This window comes from Chrysemys picta, chromosome 7, assembly GCF_011386835.1.
Source record: "Chrysemys picta bellii isolate R12L10 chromosome 7, ASM1138683v2, whole genome shotgun sequence".
In the NCBI taxonomy this organism is placed as follows: Eukaryota; Metazoa; Chordata; order Testudines; family Emydidae; genus Chrysemys; species Chrysemys picta.
The window spans coordinates 49,625,689-49,644,095 of NC_088797.1; the positions used below are offsets into that span (position 1 = coordinate 49,625,689).

The 18,407-nt window shown below is 48.0% G+C and overlaps 2 protein-coding genes across 2 annotated transcripts in view; both read left to right on the forward strand.

Moving 5' to 3' along the window:
* Nucleotides 1-1,266: 1,266 nt before the first annotated feature.
* On the forward strand, nucleotides 1,267-14,036 carry TUSC2 (tumor suppressor 2, mitochondrial calcium regulator). Its single transcript, XM_005308753.4, has 3 exons — nucleotides 1,267-1,550; nucleotides 5,588-5,708; nucleotides 9,581-14,036. Exons 1-3 carry the CDS (start codon nucleotides 1,405-1,407, stop codon nucleotides 9,644-9,646), a joined length of 333 nt encoding a protein of 110 aa, XP_005308810.1. The 5' UTR covers nucleotides 1,267-1,404; the 3' UTR covers nucleotides 9,647-14,036.
* HYAL2 (hyaluronidase 2) overlaps nucleotides 5,588-18,407 on the forward strand; it is a 65,224-nt gene continuing 52,404 nt past the window's right edge. Inside the window, exon 1 of the mRNA XM_042861795.2 lies at nucleotides 5,588-5,708. The gene's annotated coding sequence lies outside the window, so the exon portion shown is untranslated. The remainder of the gene's footprint in view (nucleotides 5,709-18,407) is intronic.

An 18,407-nucleotide genomic window follows, 5' to 3' on the forward strand; every position in this document is an offset into this window, starting at 1 on the left:
GGAAACTGAGGCACACACAGCATTCATGCAAAACAGTAAGACTCACTTAGAACATAACAAGGGAAAATCCCCATTATGTCACACTGGCGGCTGTGTGTGATGGGGGGGGCAGGAGGGGGCTCTTTGTGCCGGGGGGTTGGAGGGGCAGAGGCAGCAGGGGCACTGGGGGCTGTGCGTGACCAGGGGGCAGAGAAGGAGGCAGCAGGAGGGAGATGGGGGCTGTGTGTGCTGTGGGTTGGAAGGGCAGAAGCAGCAGTGGGACTGGGAGCTCTGTGTACCAGGGGGTGTGGAGAGGCAGAGGGAGCGGGAGGGAGAAGGGGGCTGTGTGTGCCTGGGAGGCGGGTGGAGGGGCAGAGGCAACAGGAGGCAGGCTGTGTGTGATGGGGGGGGGGTGGAGGAGCAGAGGCAGCAGGAGGTGGATGGGGGCTGTGTGCGCGGGGTGTGTGTGAGGGGGATGGGGGCTATGTGTGCTGGAGGGGGTGGAGGCAGCAGGTGGACTGGGGGCTATGTGTGACATTGTGAAAGTGAAATGAATTGTATTAAAGAAATAGAATGAATTAAAGAATGCTGTATGTACCTTTAAGTAGAAATGAGAAATGCTGCAAGCCAGGGGGGCAGGAAAGCAGACATTAACTGCTTAATGAATTGCCCCACTTAAGGGCAATTGGTGAAGCATTAGCCTTAGATCGATAAGAGTTAATAAGGAAGCAGGATATGCATATTGTGCCCTATGCAAATTTTACAATTTTGCTCTCTGTCCCTTTGTTTAGTTCGCACCCTTTTATCTGAATAAATAAGACTGTTTGAATCTTGAATGGGGGCTCACATTATCTGAATGTATTAGCAGAGCGCTGTGCTAATAAAACAGAGTGGTCTGACAAACTATGAGTCCTGAGTCTAACTTTGACAGGTTGGGGTGGAGGGCGCGGGATGGGGGCTGTGTGTGGAGGCAGCAGGGGCATGGGGGCTTTGTGTGATGGGTGGTGGTGATGGAGGAGCGGAGGCAGCGGGAGGTGGATGAGGCATGTGTGTGCAGCTGATCTGTGACCGCGATCAGGACGAAGGCAGCGGAAGGGGAATGGGAGCTGTGTATGCCAGGTGGCGGCAGAGCCAGGGACTGGGTCTACAGTCCTTAACCTCCGACCCCAAACTCACGGCATCACGTGAGGGAGAGGAGTCTCACAGTGTAGCCCCGCCCCTGCCCACTCTCCCCGCCCACCCTCACTTCCTGATCACGTGAGGCGGAGTCACCGCCCCTCCTCTGCGGCACGTGAGGCGGGCGCCCCTCGCGGCCGGAAGTGGCGTAGGGCGGGACGGGAAGTGGCGTAGGGCGCTTTTCGTTGCTGGGCTCCGCGGAGGCGCCGGGCGGCTCCCGCCTCCCCGGGCCATGCTCCCGCCCTGAGCATGGGCGCCAGCGGCTCCAAGGCCCGCGGCCTCTGGCCCTTCGCCTCCCCCGGGCCGGGCGGTGCTGCGGGCCCCGGCGGGGAGCAGGCCCTGGCTCGGGCGCGCGGCTGCCGCAGCGCTACCCCATTCGTCTTCACCCGCCGCGGGTAAGGGCGGGCGGCTGGTTTCCGTAGGGCAGGGGGTGGGTTGCTATGCGGCGGGCTGCCATGGGATGGGGGGCTGGTTTGCAGGGGCTGGGGACTGGTCTCCCATGGGGCGGGGGACCTCGTTTCCATGGGGCAGGGAGTGTGTTGCTATGGGGTGGGGTCCTATGGGATCTGGGGGCTGGTTTCCATGGGCTGTGTTGCTGTGGGAATGGGGGGTGTTGGGGCTTGGGTTCCTGTGGAGCAGGTGGCAGCCAGCAGCTTTCCATGCGGCAGGAAGGTGTCAGAGCTGGAGGGAAGCGGTGGCTGGGGGCTGCACATCATGTTGGGAGGGATAGCTCAGTGGTTTGAGCATTGGCCTGCTAAACCCAGGGTTGTGAGTTTAATCCTTGAGGGGGCCATTTAGGGATCTGGGGCAAAAATCTGTCTGGGGATTGGTCCTGCTTTGAGCAGGGGGTTGGACTAGATGACCTCCTGAGGTCCCTTCCAGCCCTGATATTCTATAATTCGCTATACAATCTTCTACCGCCCTGCGATGCCTTTCTCCCTTACAGGCCACATTCAGATGAGCGTCTTCTGCTGTGAAGTGGCCCTTGGGGTGTCCTGGTGGACATGTGAGGTCCAGGGGTCTGCACCAGACAGCTGTAACATCTGAGTAAATTGTCACATCCTGGCAAATCTGAGGCTCAGGTGGGCACCATTGTGCCCTAAGCAACCTTATCTGGAGCCTTATAGCACCCAGTGATACACAGCACGTGCAAGTACCTCTGGTCTATATATTTGTATCCATGGAATATTCCCTGTGGTGCCCCTCTAGGGGGGACTGCAGAGTCTCCATTAAAGTTATGCACTTTTTTAGTGATTAGAAGGTACAGTTTGGATAAAGGATTTGCACCCTGACACCCTATGTAGCAGGCTGGGAGTAGGATGGATTTGCCTATAAGGGGCATTCACTATAAAGGGGAGAGGTTTCAGTGGTAGCCGTGTTAATCTGTATCAGCAAAAAAAACGAGGATTCTTTGTGGCACCTTGGAGACTAACACATTTATTTGATACATCTGATGAAGTGGGTTCTAGCCCACGAAAGCTTATGCCCAAATAAATTTGTTAGTCTCTAAGGTGCCACAAGGACTCCTCATTTTTTTTTATAAAGGGAGAGGGTGCTGAGGTCTGGGAAGACAGAAATGTTACACTTCCCAGGGCTCTTGGCAAGAATGGGGGAGAGGGAGGGGCAAAACAAAAGGCTCTGAGTGGAGTTTTTCACCACTAACCTTTGGAATATAGCTCCCCTCAGTGGCGTCTGTGCACAGATAAGAGTATATCATTTCTTTTGATTTGTCTCCTTTTTATTTAAAAATAAATAGTGCATCTAATTGCAGCTCTTAATCAGATCTGATTTTAAGGAGATAGAACTGACTGTCAGGCCAAGGAGATGGGACTTTACCATTGGGGTGGAAGAACGAACGACTGAGTCGAGCAACCCAGCTGTGTCAAGGTCTCAAAGAGGGGCCCAAGAAGAGCTGTGCTCCCTGCCTTATGTGGTGTCACAGTGGGGTGAGGAATAGCCCCTCAATTATAGAGGTACCAGTCACTTAGATGTGCAAAGTCAGTGGTGTTCAGTAGCAGCTATTCCTTCAGTGAGAAACGCAGACTGTACTTACTGAGGCAAAGACATGGGATCCTGCTGGTTGCCTGCCATCCAAGCTTCATGCATTGGGGGCAGGGCAAGTCCTATCACCAGTTTAGATTGAGGCTCCTGTTGTGCTTTTTGCTGATCACTGTGCCTGGAGTTTTCACCTCTGGAAAAGCCTCAAGCCTTTTGGCAAGAACTTGGAAGCAGACTGTACCTGCCAACAAAATTCTGTCTGATCTTTGTGCTGTTCTGTGGAGCAAATCTGGCAGGGGCAGCCGTATAGTCCTATTGGGGAGCTAGCGGACTGTTAGCAGAGAGGGAAGTAAATGTAGAACTGCAGCTAATGCCTTTATCTTAGTGACTAGGTTGAAATGGATTGCCTCCGTCAGACCTGTTTGCACCACAAAGTTGTTTTTTTGCCAGTTCTTAAATTGTGATTAATATTGTGCCAAAATCCTTGACTTTTGCTTTGGGTTAATTTCCTCCTAATTAGCTGTTGGCATACTGGTGTCCCTCCTCTCTGGACAGGAGAGTGCCCAGGTGCATCTGAATCAAATGGCATAGCTGGCAAGTTGTTGCCTGTGGTTAGCTGAAATTCTACCACTCTTCCTTGGATATAAAGGAAGGTGTAGTAACTGATGTTTATCAGGGAATTGGCATCATCTCAATACCCCTCTTTTGTCTAGACCAAATCAGTAGCTTGTCTCTCTTTATGCCCACAAGCCAGTCGGGAGGTTCAGGATTTGCCATGTGTGGAAACCGGGCGATTCAACAGCAATCCAAAAGTCTGCAGTTGGGCCTTATATATACATATTTTTTGTTTATATGTGGCTTCTGTGTAGAAAGGTTACTTTGCTACTCTCTCATCCCATGTGTGGCTTCTTTAGAGGTACCAGTATATTGCTTTTGTATCTTATGTTCATTTCATGGATGGGGTAGCATTGAATAGTGTAGCATGGGAGATGTCAGTGCTGTAGCTGTCGTTCGTGTCATTGGAGGACTTCAGATACATGTGGGTCAGCTGTACAAATCTTGGCACACTCAGTATCTGTGTGTGCATGGAGCTGTGGTGTTTACATTAGTTCATATGTGCAATCTTAGTGCTATATGGTAAAATTGGTTCAGTCCCATAGAGAAAGGGAAGGATGTTCAAACATATCATAAACTGGGACAAGGGGGAAGTTGATAGCTGAGTTGATTCTGGGGCCTTTTACCACCAGGTCACGGGTTCTGATATAGATCCATTAGTAGTGACCCAAGTTGGTTATCACCTGATGATTTAGATTCCTGTGAAATAAACTGACCATCTCACTTTGGATCCTAGTAAAGAGGTGTTTACATCACAAAACCCACCATCCGTGTGCCTTGATTAGCTCCATTGCTAGCAGATAAGCCAGGCACTGAATAGATCAGACTGAATTCCCCTCTTGCCACAAGAAATCCCGAATTCATCTAGTGACTTATTTCCCCCTTTAACTGCAGCAGTCTCTCTTTGGGTAGGAGAGAGTGCTATTGAACTGCAGGGTCCCCATTTAGTGAGCTTAGTTTGTGGTTCTTATTTCATGCCTGATCCAAGTGTGCTCTCTCTTAACTTAAAACTAGGTGTGTTTGAGCAGTGAACGTAAGACTTGATCTTGTAGTTAAAAATGGCCTTGTACTCTTTGTGCTGAATAGCTTTCTAGCTTAAGCTTGCTTGTCCAAGAGTGAAACTCTTCTGGTGGCCGTTGTACCCTTGAGTGCTACAGATCTGCCAGTGTGTGCATGGAATCAGAGCTGGGAAGCATGCTTGGTGCTGATTTACCATGGCTCCATTGGTCTGTATTTAACTGTTTATAATTGCTTTTGTACAAAACCAATCCTCCAGCTGTGTGAGTTGATAGCAAACCTTATCTCCGTATGCAGAATGGGAGCAGTAGCTCCAGCTTCTTCTTTCTCCCATCTCACCCCTGGTTTGGCCAGGCCCCTGTGATGGAGGGACTGCAATCTCCATGGTCCATTTAGTCCCTTACCTCTCCACTGAGCCTGACTGTGCAACCTCGGGGTTGGCTGATCTGTTTACACAGCAGCTGCTGGCACTTCCATTGAAATCTGAGCACTGTATATATTTAATGCCAGTTGTCTGAGTGGCTTTATGATGCAGATTTCTGTCCTGCTAGGTACTGCACTGAGGCCAACTTCTTGTTTCACAGCTGTCAGATGGAAATGACTCTTGGCTGCTGACCCAAGCTGACAGGCTCCATATCCCATTTCCCAGTCCCATAATGCCCAGCCCTCTCCAGTGTGTAATGTCCAAGACCGCTGATCTCTGCTAGCCCACTCATGCCCTCTTCCCAAAAACTTTGGGTAGGGATCATTGATGGCCAGTCCTCCCAGTCTCTTATGTGCTCCTCTCCTCATTCCTTTGCAGCTCCATGTATTATGATGAGGATGGGGATCTCGCCCATGAATTCTATGAGGAGACAATTGTCACCAAGAATGGGAGAAAGCGCGCCAAACTGAAAAGGATCCACAAGAACCTGATACCTCAGGTAATGTGCTCAGAAATAAGTGACCCCACTGTGAGAGATTTTGGCCCTTTGAAGTGTCACCTGATGTACTGGGAGCCACTGAGTCAGCCTATTCTGCCAGCCTGGGTTCCTTTACCTGGTCTTGCTGGGCTAGGCTCACAAGCCTCTTCCAATCAAGCACACAGGCAGGGCCACACCCAGCTGCACAGAGAGACAGAGATCCACTCTGGAAAAATTTAGCCTTAGAGGCTTACCCCAACACTCTGGTGCCCACTCCCTTTAAGGGGTACAAACCCAAAGGTTTTATGAAATTCGCCCCCTCCCTTAAAATGGAGGGAGATACGCACAACTTCTTGCCCTCCCCCACCCCCGGTAGAAATTACATAAACTGGGTTATATTATAAACAAGAAATAAGTTTAACAACTACAAAAGGTGAATTTTAAGTGAATATAAGAGGTAACAGACAGAACAAAGCAGATTACTGAGCAAATAAAACAAAATATGCAAGCTGGGCTCAATATAATTAAGAAACAGGTTACAAAATATAATTTCTTACCCTAAATGTTATTTTAGGCAGGTTGCAAAGTTTATGTGGTTCAGACTTCCAGTTATATTTCTTTTCAGACTGGACCCCTGTCTCAGTCTGGACTCCTCCCCTGTCTTCCCTTCAGGTGGCTTTAGTAGTCTTTCTTCTTGGGCAGACAAGCAATGGAGAGGAGTCCCGTTCTCCTTCCTTCTCACCCTTAAATAGGATTTACATAAGGCGTGAATCCTTTGTTTCCCAAACTTGACCCCTTCCCTTCCAGTGGAAAGTTACAAGAAGTCCCAGGTAATGTTTAGTATCAGGTGATAAGACCACCTGACTCTGTAGTATCACCTTGTCCATGAGTCAGTGGCAGTATGGAGCATCCTCAGGAAGGCCAAGCCTTTTCACAGTCCATTGTCCTCGCTGATGGATCATCAGCCTGTCTGGCTTTTCCATTGTAGTACCAGAAGTGTTAGCAGTGGGTGTCACCCAAAGTAGCATAGCTGAGATACAGATACATAGTCAATATTCCTAACTTCAGATATAGAAATGATGCAGGCATACAAATTGGATAATCACATTCAGTAAATTATAACCTTTCTAATGATATCTTACAAGACCCATCTTGCATAAAGTACATCTCAATTATGTCATATTCATATCATAAGCATAGTTTTATAAAGTATAGGGAGTGAAATGTCACAGCGTGCCACACTGAAAAGGATCCACAAGAACCTGATACCTCAGGTAACATGCTCAGAAACAAAAGTGACCCTTGTGGGGACTCGACTGGTAATGTATTAGCGTGCTATGCAGGTCGCCTGGGTTCCTTTGTGATCTCTTACCCACGGGGCCCCTAGGATTTGTGCCAAGTCTCATCCCCTAGAAGTCTAGTGGTAGCTGACTGCAATCCTGACTAGATATGCCTATGGGACAGTGGCTTTCAACAGTACATGGAAATCTTTTGCCCAGATTTCTCTTTCTGCTCAAAGCTCCTGAAGGGAAGGGTGAGTATTCCACCCCCACCCTCGTGGCCAGGTCTCCTTGTTCTGAAGCAGAAATGATAAGATTGAGTAGAGAGCACCTATGTATGGGGGTGTTTGGCTCAACCTCCCTACCTCTCACTGACAGGGGTGAGAGAAACAACTATTAAATAACTAGACAGTTTTAAACACTAGTTTCCAGACAGCAAACGCCAGGGAAGCTCTAGCATTGGTATACCCTATGGAGCCACTTGATGGCGCCAGACTGGAACAAAATCCAAACAGTGACTTAGTGAACCGGCACAGCGAGGTCAGGGAAACCAATTAGCACATGATACACTTGTGTCAGGAAGTTCCTGCTTTCTGAAGCCGACAATCTGACCTTAAAAAATGAACATTAACTCCCTGTTCTGTGATTTACAGTATTAACACTCGGCATTGATATAAAACTTCTTCATTTTTAAACCTTTCGCTCAGGTCCTTGGAGTTATCTTTTATTATGAACTGTAAAAGGAACAATATAACAAACTGTCCTAAAATCAGGCAAAAGAATAAATGGGGCGGGAGAGTCAGCTATAGGAAGGGACCGGGGGGACCAGAGATTCTAAATGTGGGGTATTGGTTATGATTTGACTAGTTTTCAGGGGTTTAAAATTCAGAAGTGCTGAAGCAGATGTTAGGGTAGAGCAGACTTCATGCCAACACAGCAGTACTGCCTCTAGGTCAGTGAAAATGGGTGTGTTGTCACCATCTGACAGCAGTTCAGTGGCTACTGTGACATGAGTTTGTCTCAATCCAGCTTCTAGTGGGCAGCTGTCCATATTGCACAGTTGCCACTAATTGATGCCATTGTTGGCATTCTCAGGAGAGAGGCTGAATGGGCTGTGGGATGCAAGCTCCCCTTTCACTCCTTGAGGGGATTCATTTGGACGGTGGAGTGAGGCACATAAACAGGATGCAGTTTCTACCACCACTACCTGTGCTGTATTTGTTTTATGGATAGGGGACCTCATTCTCCAGGACTGTTGGGCTGGCACCTTTCATGAGCACTAAAAATAAACTCTGCCTAGCTGTGGCTTTTTGACAGGACTGATATAACAATGAGTATGGATGAATCCCTGATTTCTATGGCCCCTTCTAGCATGGGCCATGGGAATTCTCATCTGTTCCAAGGCTTTTGTATATAATTATGAAGGTCTTGTTTATTTTGCAAAATACATTTGTTGCATTCATGCTATACCCAGGCACCCATATGAGCTGGTGCCACTTTCTAGCAGTAGCTGCTATGTGACAGAACCAGTCCGCGTTGTCATAACCAAGCAAGGCCCATTAATTGGGAGGCCACAGGTCAAGCCATTCCCTAGCTGTTTTTTTTCATGTTACACTCCTGCAAAAACTGTGGCTGTTCTCCAGAAAATACAGATCTTTTATTAAATGTAATAAAACTGTTTTCCTCAGTTTTTGTCATCCTTGCACTAGGCGTTTTGTCCTTCGCTAGCACCTTATAGTTCTGGCCCTCCAGAAGCCTTGCAAACACAAATTAACCAGTTCAATTCCAGGAAGCATTGTCACCATACTGCAGGTGGATAAATGTCTTCTCTTCCCATATTCTAAACACTAGACCACATTCCCAGCCTCTCGTAAGTCTAGTGAGGATTGCCCTGGTTCAGTCTAGTTCTGATCCTGCTGTGAAACCAGAGCATAAAGACCACTAGCGCACACATCCTTTGCCTATAGACCCTGAAGCTACTTTGCTTTCTGATGTGTTTGTAATGGAAGAATATTCACACCAGAGCACATTAAATGCCTAAGGCTTAGAGTTCTGCTTTAATTGATACAGATGCTTGTTATGTTCACAGTATCACTCCTTGGCCAGAAAGCTTGCTTATGCACAAGGGTCTTAGATCTTTTCTTCTTTTCGGTCACTTAGAGGCCTTTCTTTTCCAGTCTTTTAAATGACTTTTAAATTAAAGGTGCCAGACTAACAGCCCTGGAAGCTGGTGACCTTCTAGTCATGGATCAGGTGGAACATGGGCAGTGACAGGCCGAGCTGCTTCCCCTCACTCTCCTGCCATTGTCGTTCAGACCCGTCATGCTCAGCATCCTAGGATCTGAGCATCTTAGTCTCACTTTTAGGGGCTAGTTCTAGCAGCGCATCCAGTCTGTTTTGCCTGCCTGGTGCTCAGAGTGTCAACCAACAGCTCAGTTGTGATGGTTTAATGGACTCTTGTCCATTAAGAACTGGACTGGGACATAAGCTCTATTGTCTGTCTCCATCTGCAGTGACTTGCAGAGCATGGGTCCTTTGTTTGCTGGCCTTTTCTTAGGACTCTGCTCTGGCCAGTGTCTCCCGGCCTCACTACCCTCCTTGCTCTCTTTTCAGGGTATAGTGAAACTGGAGCACCCTCGCATTCACGTGGACTTCCCCGTTATCATCTGTGAGGTCTGAGCTGCAGGGGGAGCGTGAGCTGCTGCTGTGTGCTGTCAGTGCACACGACCTGCCCAGCCTTACTGCACCTAATGTAACCACACAAGGCTGCCTTGTGTCCCTGAACCACAATGGACTGCAAGCACAGATGCACATACTCTTGACTTTAGAGCTCCTCTTGCCTGGAGGAGCAGAATGAGATGGGGTGGTGCAGAATCGGCTAGTTACCTGGAATAGAATTGGCTAGGGATCTGTTCACAAGTCAGACAAGACATGTGAACTTGTTTAGCAACATGCTTAACAATATCCTCGACTGAGTCGGAAGATTGAAATCCTTCTCGTGGCTGCCGTCAGATGTTTGGATGGATCACTGAACTGCCTGTGACACTTGTGTTTGAGGTTTTAAAGGGAGAGCCATCCTGCATCTCTTGCCGAACAAAATCCCTGCTTCGCAGGTACCTGCCCCAGGTAGAGTTGAGGTCAATTAATTCACCTCTGTGGGGCTAGGGGCAGACCCTTAATGCCCCTTCCCTACGAAGTGATGATGAATAAAAGGGTAGTGGTGTAGTTTATTCTTTTTGGGGGGTTGGTTATGCAGTACTGCCCCCAAGTTGGTCTGGAATGGAGTGTAAATGGAGCGGTCTGAGGTAAAGCTAATCTTGAGAACCCCACTGAAACAGAGTAGCACTTCTTGGGAAGGTAGGAGACCAGATTCCATTGCATCAGACCTCAGTCTCCTCTTTTATATGGCCCCCTCCCGTGCTCAGCGTTATTTTGTACTTCATAGCGATATGGCTCGTCTGGTCCCCAGAAGCCTTTCCAATGGCTCTAGATACCCCGGCTCAGTTGTTGGTGTTCAGACCTCTCTGAAAATCCATTGGCCACTGATGGCACTGTGCAGAGCCAGCAGAGCAAACAGTCCGATCTTTGCAGCAAGATCAATGGACACTGCTGAAAGCAGCAGCAGTGCTTAGAGCTGAGTGACTGGGCTGGCAGCCCATGTTAACCCACACAGCTTTGCAGTTAGGATTCGCACAGCAGGGCTTAGCTTGCCACCCATTAGCATGCGTCTGCCTGGGCGGGAGCAGGCTGCGTTCCTGTTGAGTGGCGTTCTTCCCCCTCCTGAATCTGGTGTGTTGAAGTGCAGGGTACAAGGTATGACCTCTTGTATTAGCCATAGTGTTTATTTTGGGGCTCAATCCTTCTCAGAATGCGGTTCTGGGTAACTTTCACATGTTGATCAGTTGTGCCCCAGTGCCGACAGCATGCCCTGGCTGTGTGTAACTGTGATAGAGCCAAGGCAGGAATGAAGAGTTGGCTTTTACCCTCTAAAGCAGTTGGTGTCAGCCGCCTCCTGTCTTGGAAACCCACTGAGGTATGAAGCCTGGGTTCTTCCACTGCACCCATTCCTCTCTTTCTCCCTGTGGTGACAAGAGGGAATGCAATGCACTTTAATGGAAGGTTCTCTCTTCCTCACCCAACTTGATAAAGAAACACGTAGCTATTGGGGCGGCCTCCTCTGCCAGCTAGACTCTTGGTGGCAGCACTGAAACTATGCATTGGTGCATCTGCCACTTCATGCCTGCTTCCTCGTTTGAAGGATTGAGCGCTAGCTGGCTGCTGCTGAGCCAGGGTGAGAGTACCCCGTCCCAAACACTAGAAATCGTGATCTCTCGGCTCCAGCTTACATGAGAATGGGCAGAGTCGCTGTGCACAAGCAGGATGTCAGGGATCCTTACCGCTATCTACCCCTCCAAGAACTCTTGTGAAGCTTTAAAACTGGATCAAGATGTGGCTCCTGCAGTGGTCAGCTTATTAGAGACATCTCGTTTCCCCTTCAAGAGCATGTCATTTACGTTCTGAGCACTTCAGACATTTGCTACCTCGATTTTTAATTTAAGCTGCTAGTGCAAAGTTGCTAGCAGTATTGGTGTGTCTGTATTGGATGTATCCCTCTCCACACCCCTGAGAACAGTTCTAGGGGCTGTATGCCATTTTGATAGGGGTCTTGTAGTTAGCAATAGCAATGCTGGCTCTGTTTCACTGTCTCCCCATAACCTCAGACTCGGCCTTGTTCCCTGATCGCTCTCTGTAGTGGTTGGAGTGAAACCACAGCACTGAGGGACCAAAGGTTCTGCTCCCCCCTTCCCCTCCCCAGTTGGCATGGAAGTTGGTTTTCACAGATAGAATGCTTGTTACAGCTCCAGAAGAGAGCACTTTTACACTGTGACGCTGAGCATTTCCTTCTAGATCAGTGTTCTTCCACCTAATTGGAAAAGTCTCTCTTAAAAAAAAATCCTATTAAAGTGTCTCTTGTTTGCACCAGCCATTCTCTAGCAGGTGACTTGGGTTCATCTCAGACCAAGGCTCACAGATCTCCTTGAAAGAGGCACATCTCTGGTGGCAGAGCCGGGCTGGAGGACACCATCTCCAACAAAGGAAGGGATCAAGCTATGTGAGGCTGACGCAACCCAGGACCCCTGCTCTGATATGGGGAGACTTAGCAGTGAAAACTATGCTCTTGCTGCTGCTTGTGCGGTGTGTGCAGGAGACAGCTTGGGCTGAGAGCCTTCCTGGCTTCTCTTGATGGAGGCGAGAGACTGCAGGAGGCCACTGGCCTCCTCCTGAGTGAAGAGCAGTATTGGTTAGGTACTGAGTGGTGGGTGGAATCTAGCACTGGAGAAATGAGGTGTTTGGTATGGAGGAGAGTGCATGGGGAGAGAGAAATGAGAACCGCTGGCCAGTATCTTATTCCCCCTGCATGTCCCCTGGAGTAGAGGTTGGTAGGGCATCACCTCCCATGTGCTTTGGTGTGGGATGTGGTACCTGTGTTTACAAATGCAGGAATAGGCTCCTCGTCCTTGTGCTGGGCAGGTTTGGAGCAACAGGGTTAGATCTGTGTTCTGAATGCCAAACTGGCCTAGGGCAGTGTCATGGGCTACGTCAGGTGGAGCCGGCCGTTGTTAAACAAGCTCCGTGCCAAGAGTTGGTCAGAAATGAGTGAGCTGAATAGTGAGCTAGCTCTTTTGGGGAAGATTGTATGGAGGGAAAGGCAAGATGCTTCCCACTGGTATAAAAGAGAGAGAGCAGGGAGGGGGGTTAGAGTCCTGAGCAGGCTGAGCTCTCCCTTCTGTGATTCACAGAAACCATCTGCACACCACAAGCAGCGGGATGAAGGGCTTGACTCTGGAAGGAGATGGTGTGTTTCATAGCAGCAAGCAGGGCAGGCGGAGCTTGTCGAATGGCTTTCACAGAGGAATCCATGCCCTCCCCTTTGCATGGGGGTTTGTGTAGCACAACTTCACCTTGGCAAACCCTTGCTGGGCTTGAGAGCGGGAAGGGGTTGCCCACTGCACAGTGAGTAACACTCTTGAGGTGCCCAGCCAAGACTAAAAGGCACTAGGTATGTCTACACTGCAATTAAAAACCTGTGGCTGGCCTGCACCAGGTGACTTGGGTTCACAGGGATAAGGGGCTGTTTAAGTGCAGTGTTGACTTTCAGGTCCAGTCTCAAGGACCCTGTGAGAGCTGAGGGTCCGAGCCTGAAAGTCTGCACCACAATTAAAGAGCCCCTGAGCCTGAGTCAGCTGGCACAGGCCAGCTGTGGTATCGAATTACAGTGCAGACATACCACTGTGTGCAGAGTACAGTGTCTGTTTCTCACTGTCTGACCGTAACATAGTAGCTGAGCCCTCTCATGTTCTTTTACTGGCCGCCTTGCTTCTGAACAGGGAGAGGTGGCCAGAGCACCCTTCGCTCAGCAAAGCACCATGGGTAACCTATAGCCACTTTCACTGTCCTTTAAATGCTCTGAGACAGCCTGTTGGGGAAACTCCCTCTCTTCACATACCCCGAGCAATCCGATCAGAGCCTTCCCCCAATGAAGGGCTCATTGCACCCTACTTCTAAGTCAGCAGGCTTCCTACCCCTCTTCCTGACCCATTTCTTTCTAGGCTGGTTAGCACACTGGGGTTGAAGCTGTGCAGTCAGTCTGCATGGATTCTAGAATCCCAGCCTTTCTCTCCACCAACCCTATTTCCTAGTAGCCCTGGTCCCCTTGAGCCTACGCAGATGGGATGAGGACCACCCTTGGGAACTGCTGAAGGGATATTTAAAATGTGAAGGTGATTGTAAATAGTATCTATGTCCACTATATTGTTGAAGCAAGCAAAAAAAAACCCCACTTGGTTTCTTTTCAAATTTTTTACAACTTCTTTCTGTGCGACTTTGTGCTTTCAAGTGTGGATGTGTAGAATTGTACCCACCAACACTACACTTACAGCTCCTCTAGTGAATGGATAGGAGTTTCCAATTCAAACATGTACAATATTTATGGTCCTCCTTCCTCTGCCTTTGAGTGCATATGTCAAATTTTGTTAAATTTCAATAAAACTGTTTGTAGATCCCAAAAGTTCAAGAGCTGTCTTATTTTTGGAATGTGATTTAGTAACTGGTCTCACTGCCTCTGTATGTAATGGACAGACAGGACATATTAGAGCTAACAGGGTGTGAACTTACCCATAGGCAGGCTTTACCCATACAGATGTCACAGCCCCTGTAGCAATTCCCAACCCTCCCTCCCCTCCCCCCCACTTCTACTCAGGGGCCTTACCTGATTCTCTCTCCCCTTCAGTTGTACTGACACAAGGAAAGACTCTTCTGAATTGTGCTCAGACATAGGGCTCGCCTGAGGGACACAAATCTGTCTGCTTACATCCACCTCAGGATCTCAATCGATGTCTCTAAAGCATGGTGTTTTGTGCCATCTGTTTTGTGGTAGTAAGTGAAAGCCACCAAGCTGGGCTGTTCATTAACAGATTCATAAATAGAACAGCCGTAGTGGCTTTGGAATCTATCTGTGAAGTCTTTACAAAATTAACGGAGCTTATCTCCAGCTGATCGAGCTTATCCCCTATAATCTCACAACTGTTTTCAACTGATGGGGGGGGGGGGGGTGAGGAGGGGGAGAGGCAAAGCTAAGCACAGCTGCTCTTTTAGACTCCTGCAGCCCACTGAATGCTTCTAATCACCCCAGCCCACTTGAGATCACAGGCATGTGGTACCTCGCCATGCTTACACCTCACATTATTACTACATAGGCCATTCAAGTGCCATGTGTGTGGATGCAGTTTGTGGTATTGAACACATGAACAGTTAGCCTTGGGGGCTATCTGAGTGCTGAAGCTTGGATTATGTGGTGTTGAAGTTTATTTACATCATGATGGTCTTGGTTGTGATCTTGAGGTCCTAAGGCCTGGTCTACACTGGGGGGGGGGAAGAGATCGATCTAAGTTACGCAACTTCAGCTACGTAAATAACGTAGCTGAAGTCGACGTACTTAGAGCTACTTACTGCGGTGTCTTCACCACGGTGAGTCGACTGCTGCTGCTTCCCCATCGACTCTGCCTGCACCTCTCGCCAAGCTGGAGTACAGGAGTTGATGGGAGAGCGCTCGGGGATCGATTTATCGTGTCAGACAGGATAAATCGATCCCCGCTGGATCGCTCGCTGGCTGGTAGTGAAGACATACCCTAAGATGTGAGTGATCCCCTTGCAGGTACTGGAGAAGCAAATGGGCAAGTCCTTTATGGATTTGGTAGAGTTAGTTTGCAAGGATTAATGTAGCAAGAATTGCAGATTTGTTGGCCCTGACACCACAGTTGTAGTTGCAACTGGAATTCGGATGATCATCAATCATGTTTGTTTATAGTAGTGCCTAAGGACCAATCAAGAACTGTGCCGGGAGCTGTAAAAACACATAACAGGAGGCAGTTCCTTCCCTGAAGAGCTTGTAATCTAGATGAGACAGACCCACAGAGTGAAGGAAAAAGGGTAGAACACACCAGTCGAGTAAACAATGTGGTGTTGGCAAAGATGGTGGTGTTCCATGATTTTTTTGAGTGGGTTCAGACAGGAGCCTTGGTTTGATTCCCACTTTTGACTTATGATTGGAACAACCTCTAAGTATAACTTTCTTTTAAATTATAGATTTGGGATTGGAAAAAAAATTGTCCCCAGAGTTTCAAATTTCTGGTTAAAGAGATTTTTAGATGCCAACCACTCAAACTGTCAAACTCAAGGATGGCGTCTCATGACTTTTCTGTGACCTCTCACACATAGGCACTGCAAAACCACAGAGTCTTGGGCAGGTCTGTCCGCATGCACTCATGCTGAGGACAAAATTGGTGTTGGAACAAAGTAATAATCTGAAGTAGTTGCTGACAGTGATCCAATCTATAGCAGCTAAGCTGCTAAGTGTAAATTTCCATACAGTTTGTGCTGTAAGTTATACTGTACTTAACTTTTGCTTTTCAGTAAAGGCTGTTATAATGTAAGGGACATAATTTTATGATCTAATGTAAAACTTAATGTCAAATTATGTTCCTACACTCCCTGATATTTGTCTAATTAGGAGTAGGTGGAGTTGTTTTTTGGGGGGAAGATTTGAGTGCGATTTGTGCATTCAGAAGTTAGTGTCTTTTGTTTTATGCATTCTTTCTCTATGAGAGACCAAACTTGTACGAATTGGAGGAAGGTATTAAAGCTTTTATGCACTGCTGTGAGAAAATTGTGATGGATGGAAAGGGAAGGCTTAGACTGTCAATTGGCCTGTTACAAGGGCAAAGTTAAGGTTGTTTAAAGTGCAGCATTTTTCTTTGGTGAGGGAATGAATGGGGGTTTTAAGAGTAGCATCTGAATTATTTGTGATTCTGTGATTTCAGGTTTGTAACGTTTGGGTTTTGGTGTGTAATGGAATGTCTTGTTTCAAAATACACTCAGCAACCTTAACTAAAGTTAATTTTCCCTTAGGGCTGGTCTCCACTGTGTTTTACTGGTAAAACTTGTCTTATCAGTGTGTGGTGTTGTTTGTGCCGTGGTGTGTTGTTGTGGGGTTTTTTTTTGTTTTTGTTTTTTTGTTTTTTTGCCAACATGATCGTGCTAGTAAAAGCCCCAGTATAGAGGCTGGTATAAATAGAGTCCTGCAAATCCACAGATATCCACTTTATATCCGTGGATAGAATCATAGACGATTAGGGTCGGAAGAGACCTCAGGAGGTCATCTAGTCCAACCCCCTGCTCAAAGCAGGACCAACCCCAACCTAATCATCCCAGCCAGGGCTTTGTCAAGCCGGGCCTTAAAAACCTCTAAGGATGGAGATTCCACCACCTCCCTGTGTAACCCATTCCAGTGCTTCATCACCCTCCCTGTGAAATAGCGTTTTCTAATATCCAACCTAGATCTCCCCCACTGCAACTTGAGACCATTACTCCTTGTTCTGTCATCTGCCACTACTGAGAACAGCCGAGCTCTGTCCTCTTTGGAACCCCTCTTCAGGTAGTTGAAGGCTGCTATCAAATCTCCCCTCACGCTTCTCTTCTGCAGACTAAACAAGCCCAGTTCCCTCAGCCTCTCCTCATAAGTCATGTGCCCCAGCCCCCTGATCATTTTCGTTCTCCTCTGCTGGACTCTCTCCAATTTGTCCACATCCTTTCGGGGGGAGGGTGGGACTGGACATGATACTCCAGATGTGGCCTCACCAGTGCCAAACTGAGGGCAATAATCACTTCCCTCGATCTGCTGGCAATGCTCCTACTAATGCAGCCCAATATGCCGTTAGCCTTTGTCAAGGCTGCTTCCCCACTTTGAACTTTAGGGTACAAATGTGGGGGCCTGCATGAAAATTTCTACGCTTAACTACCAGCTTAGATCTGGTCCGCTGCCACCATTCCCAAGTGGATTCCCTTCTCTGGGAAGCCTTGAGAAACTCTTCACCAATTCCCTGGTGAATACAGATCCAAACCCCTTGGATCTAAAAACAAGGAAAAAATCAATCGGGTTCTTAAAAAGAAGACTTTTAATTAAAGAAAAAAGGTAAAAATCATCTCTGTAAAATCAGTATGGAAAATAACTTTACAGGGTAATCAAACTTAAAGAGCTCAGAGGACCCCCCCCCCCCTAGCCTCAGGTTCAAAGTACAGCAAACCGAGATAAACACTCTAGTAAAAGGTACATTTACAAGTTGAGAAAACAAAGTAAACCTAACACGCCTTGCCTGGCTGTTTACTTACAAGTTTGAAATATGAGAGACTTGTTTAGAAAGATGTGGAGACCCTGGATTGATGTCTGGTCCCTCTCAGTCCCAAGAGCGAACGACTTCCCAAACAAAGAGCACAAACACACACACACACACACCCCAAGATTTGAAAGTATTTTGTCCCCTTATTGGTCCTTTGGGTCAGATGCCAGCCAGGTTACCTGAGCTTCTTAACCCTTTACAGGGAAAAGGATTTTGGAGTCTCTGGCCAGGAGGGATTTTATAGTACTGTACACAGGACAGCTGTTACCCTTCCCTTTATAGTTATGACAGCCGTCTTGGCAACAAGGGTACACTGTTGACTCATATCCAGCTTCTCGTCCACTGTAATCCCCAGGTCCTTTTCTACAGAAGTGCTACTGAGACGGTCGGTCCCCAGCCTGTAGCGGTGCATGGGATTCTTCCGTCCTAAGTGCATGACTCTGCACTTGTCCGTGTTGAACCTCATCAGATTTCTTTTGGCCCAATCCTCCAATTTGTTTAGGTCACTCTGGACCCTATCCCTACCCTCTAGCGTATCTACCTCTCCCCCCACCTTAGTGTCATCTGCGAACTTACTGAGGGTGCAATCTATCCCATCATCCAGATCATTAATAGATACTGACCCCTGGGGTAGTCCGCTTGATACCGGCTGCCAACTAGACATTGAGCTGTTGATCACTACCCATTGAGTCCAACAATCTAGC

What these genes read in the sequence shown, in the direction of transcription:
- TUSC2 (XM_005308753.4), top strand. Translation starts at nt 1,405, where the DNA reads ATGGGCGCCAGCGGCTCCAAGGCCCGCGGCCTCTGGCCCTTCGCCTCC. An exon ending in TTCGTCTTCACCCGCCGCGG is followed by an intron (nt 1,551 to 5,587) that starts GTAAGGGCGGGC and finishes ATTCCTTTGCAG; the next exon opens with CTCCATGTATTATGATGAGG. An exon ending in ACAAGAACCTGATACCTCAG is followed by an intron (nt 5,709 to 9,580) that starts GTAATGTGCTCA and finishes CTCTCTTTTCAG; the next exon opens with GGTATAGTGAAACTGGAGCA.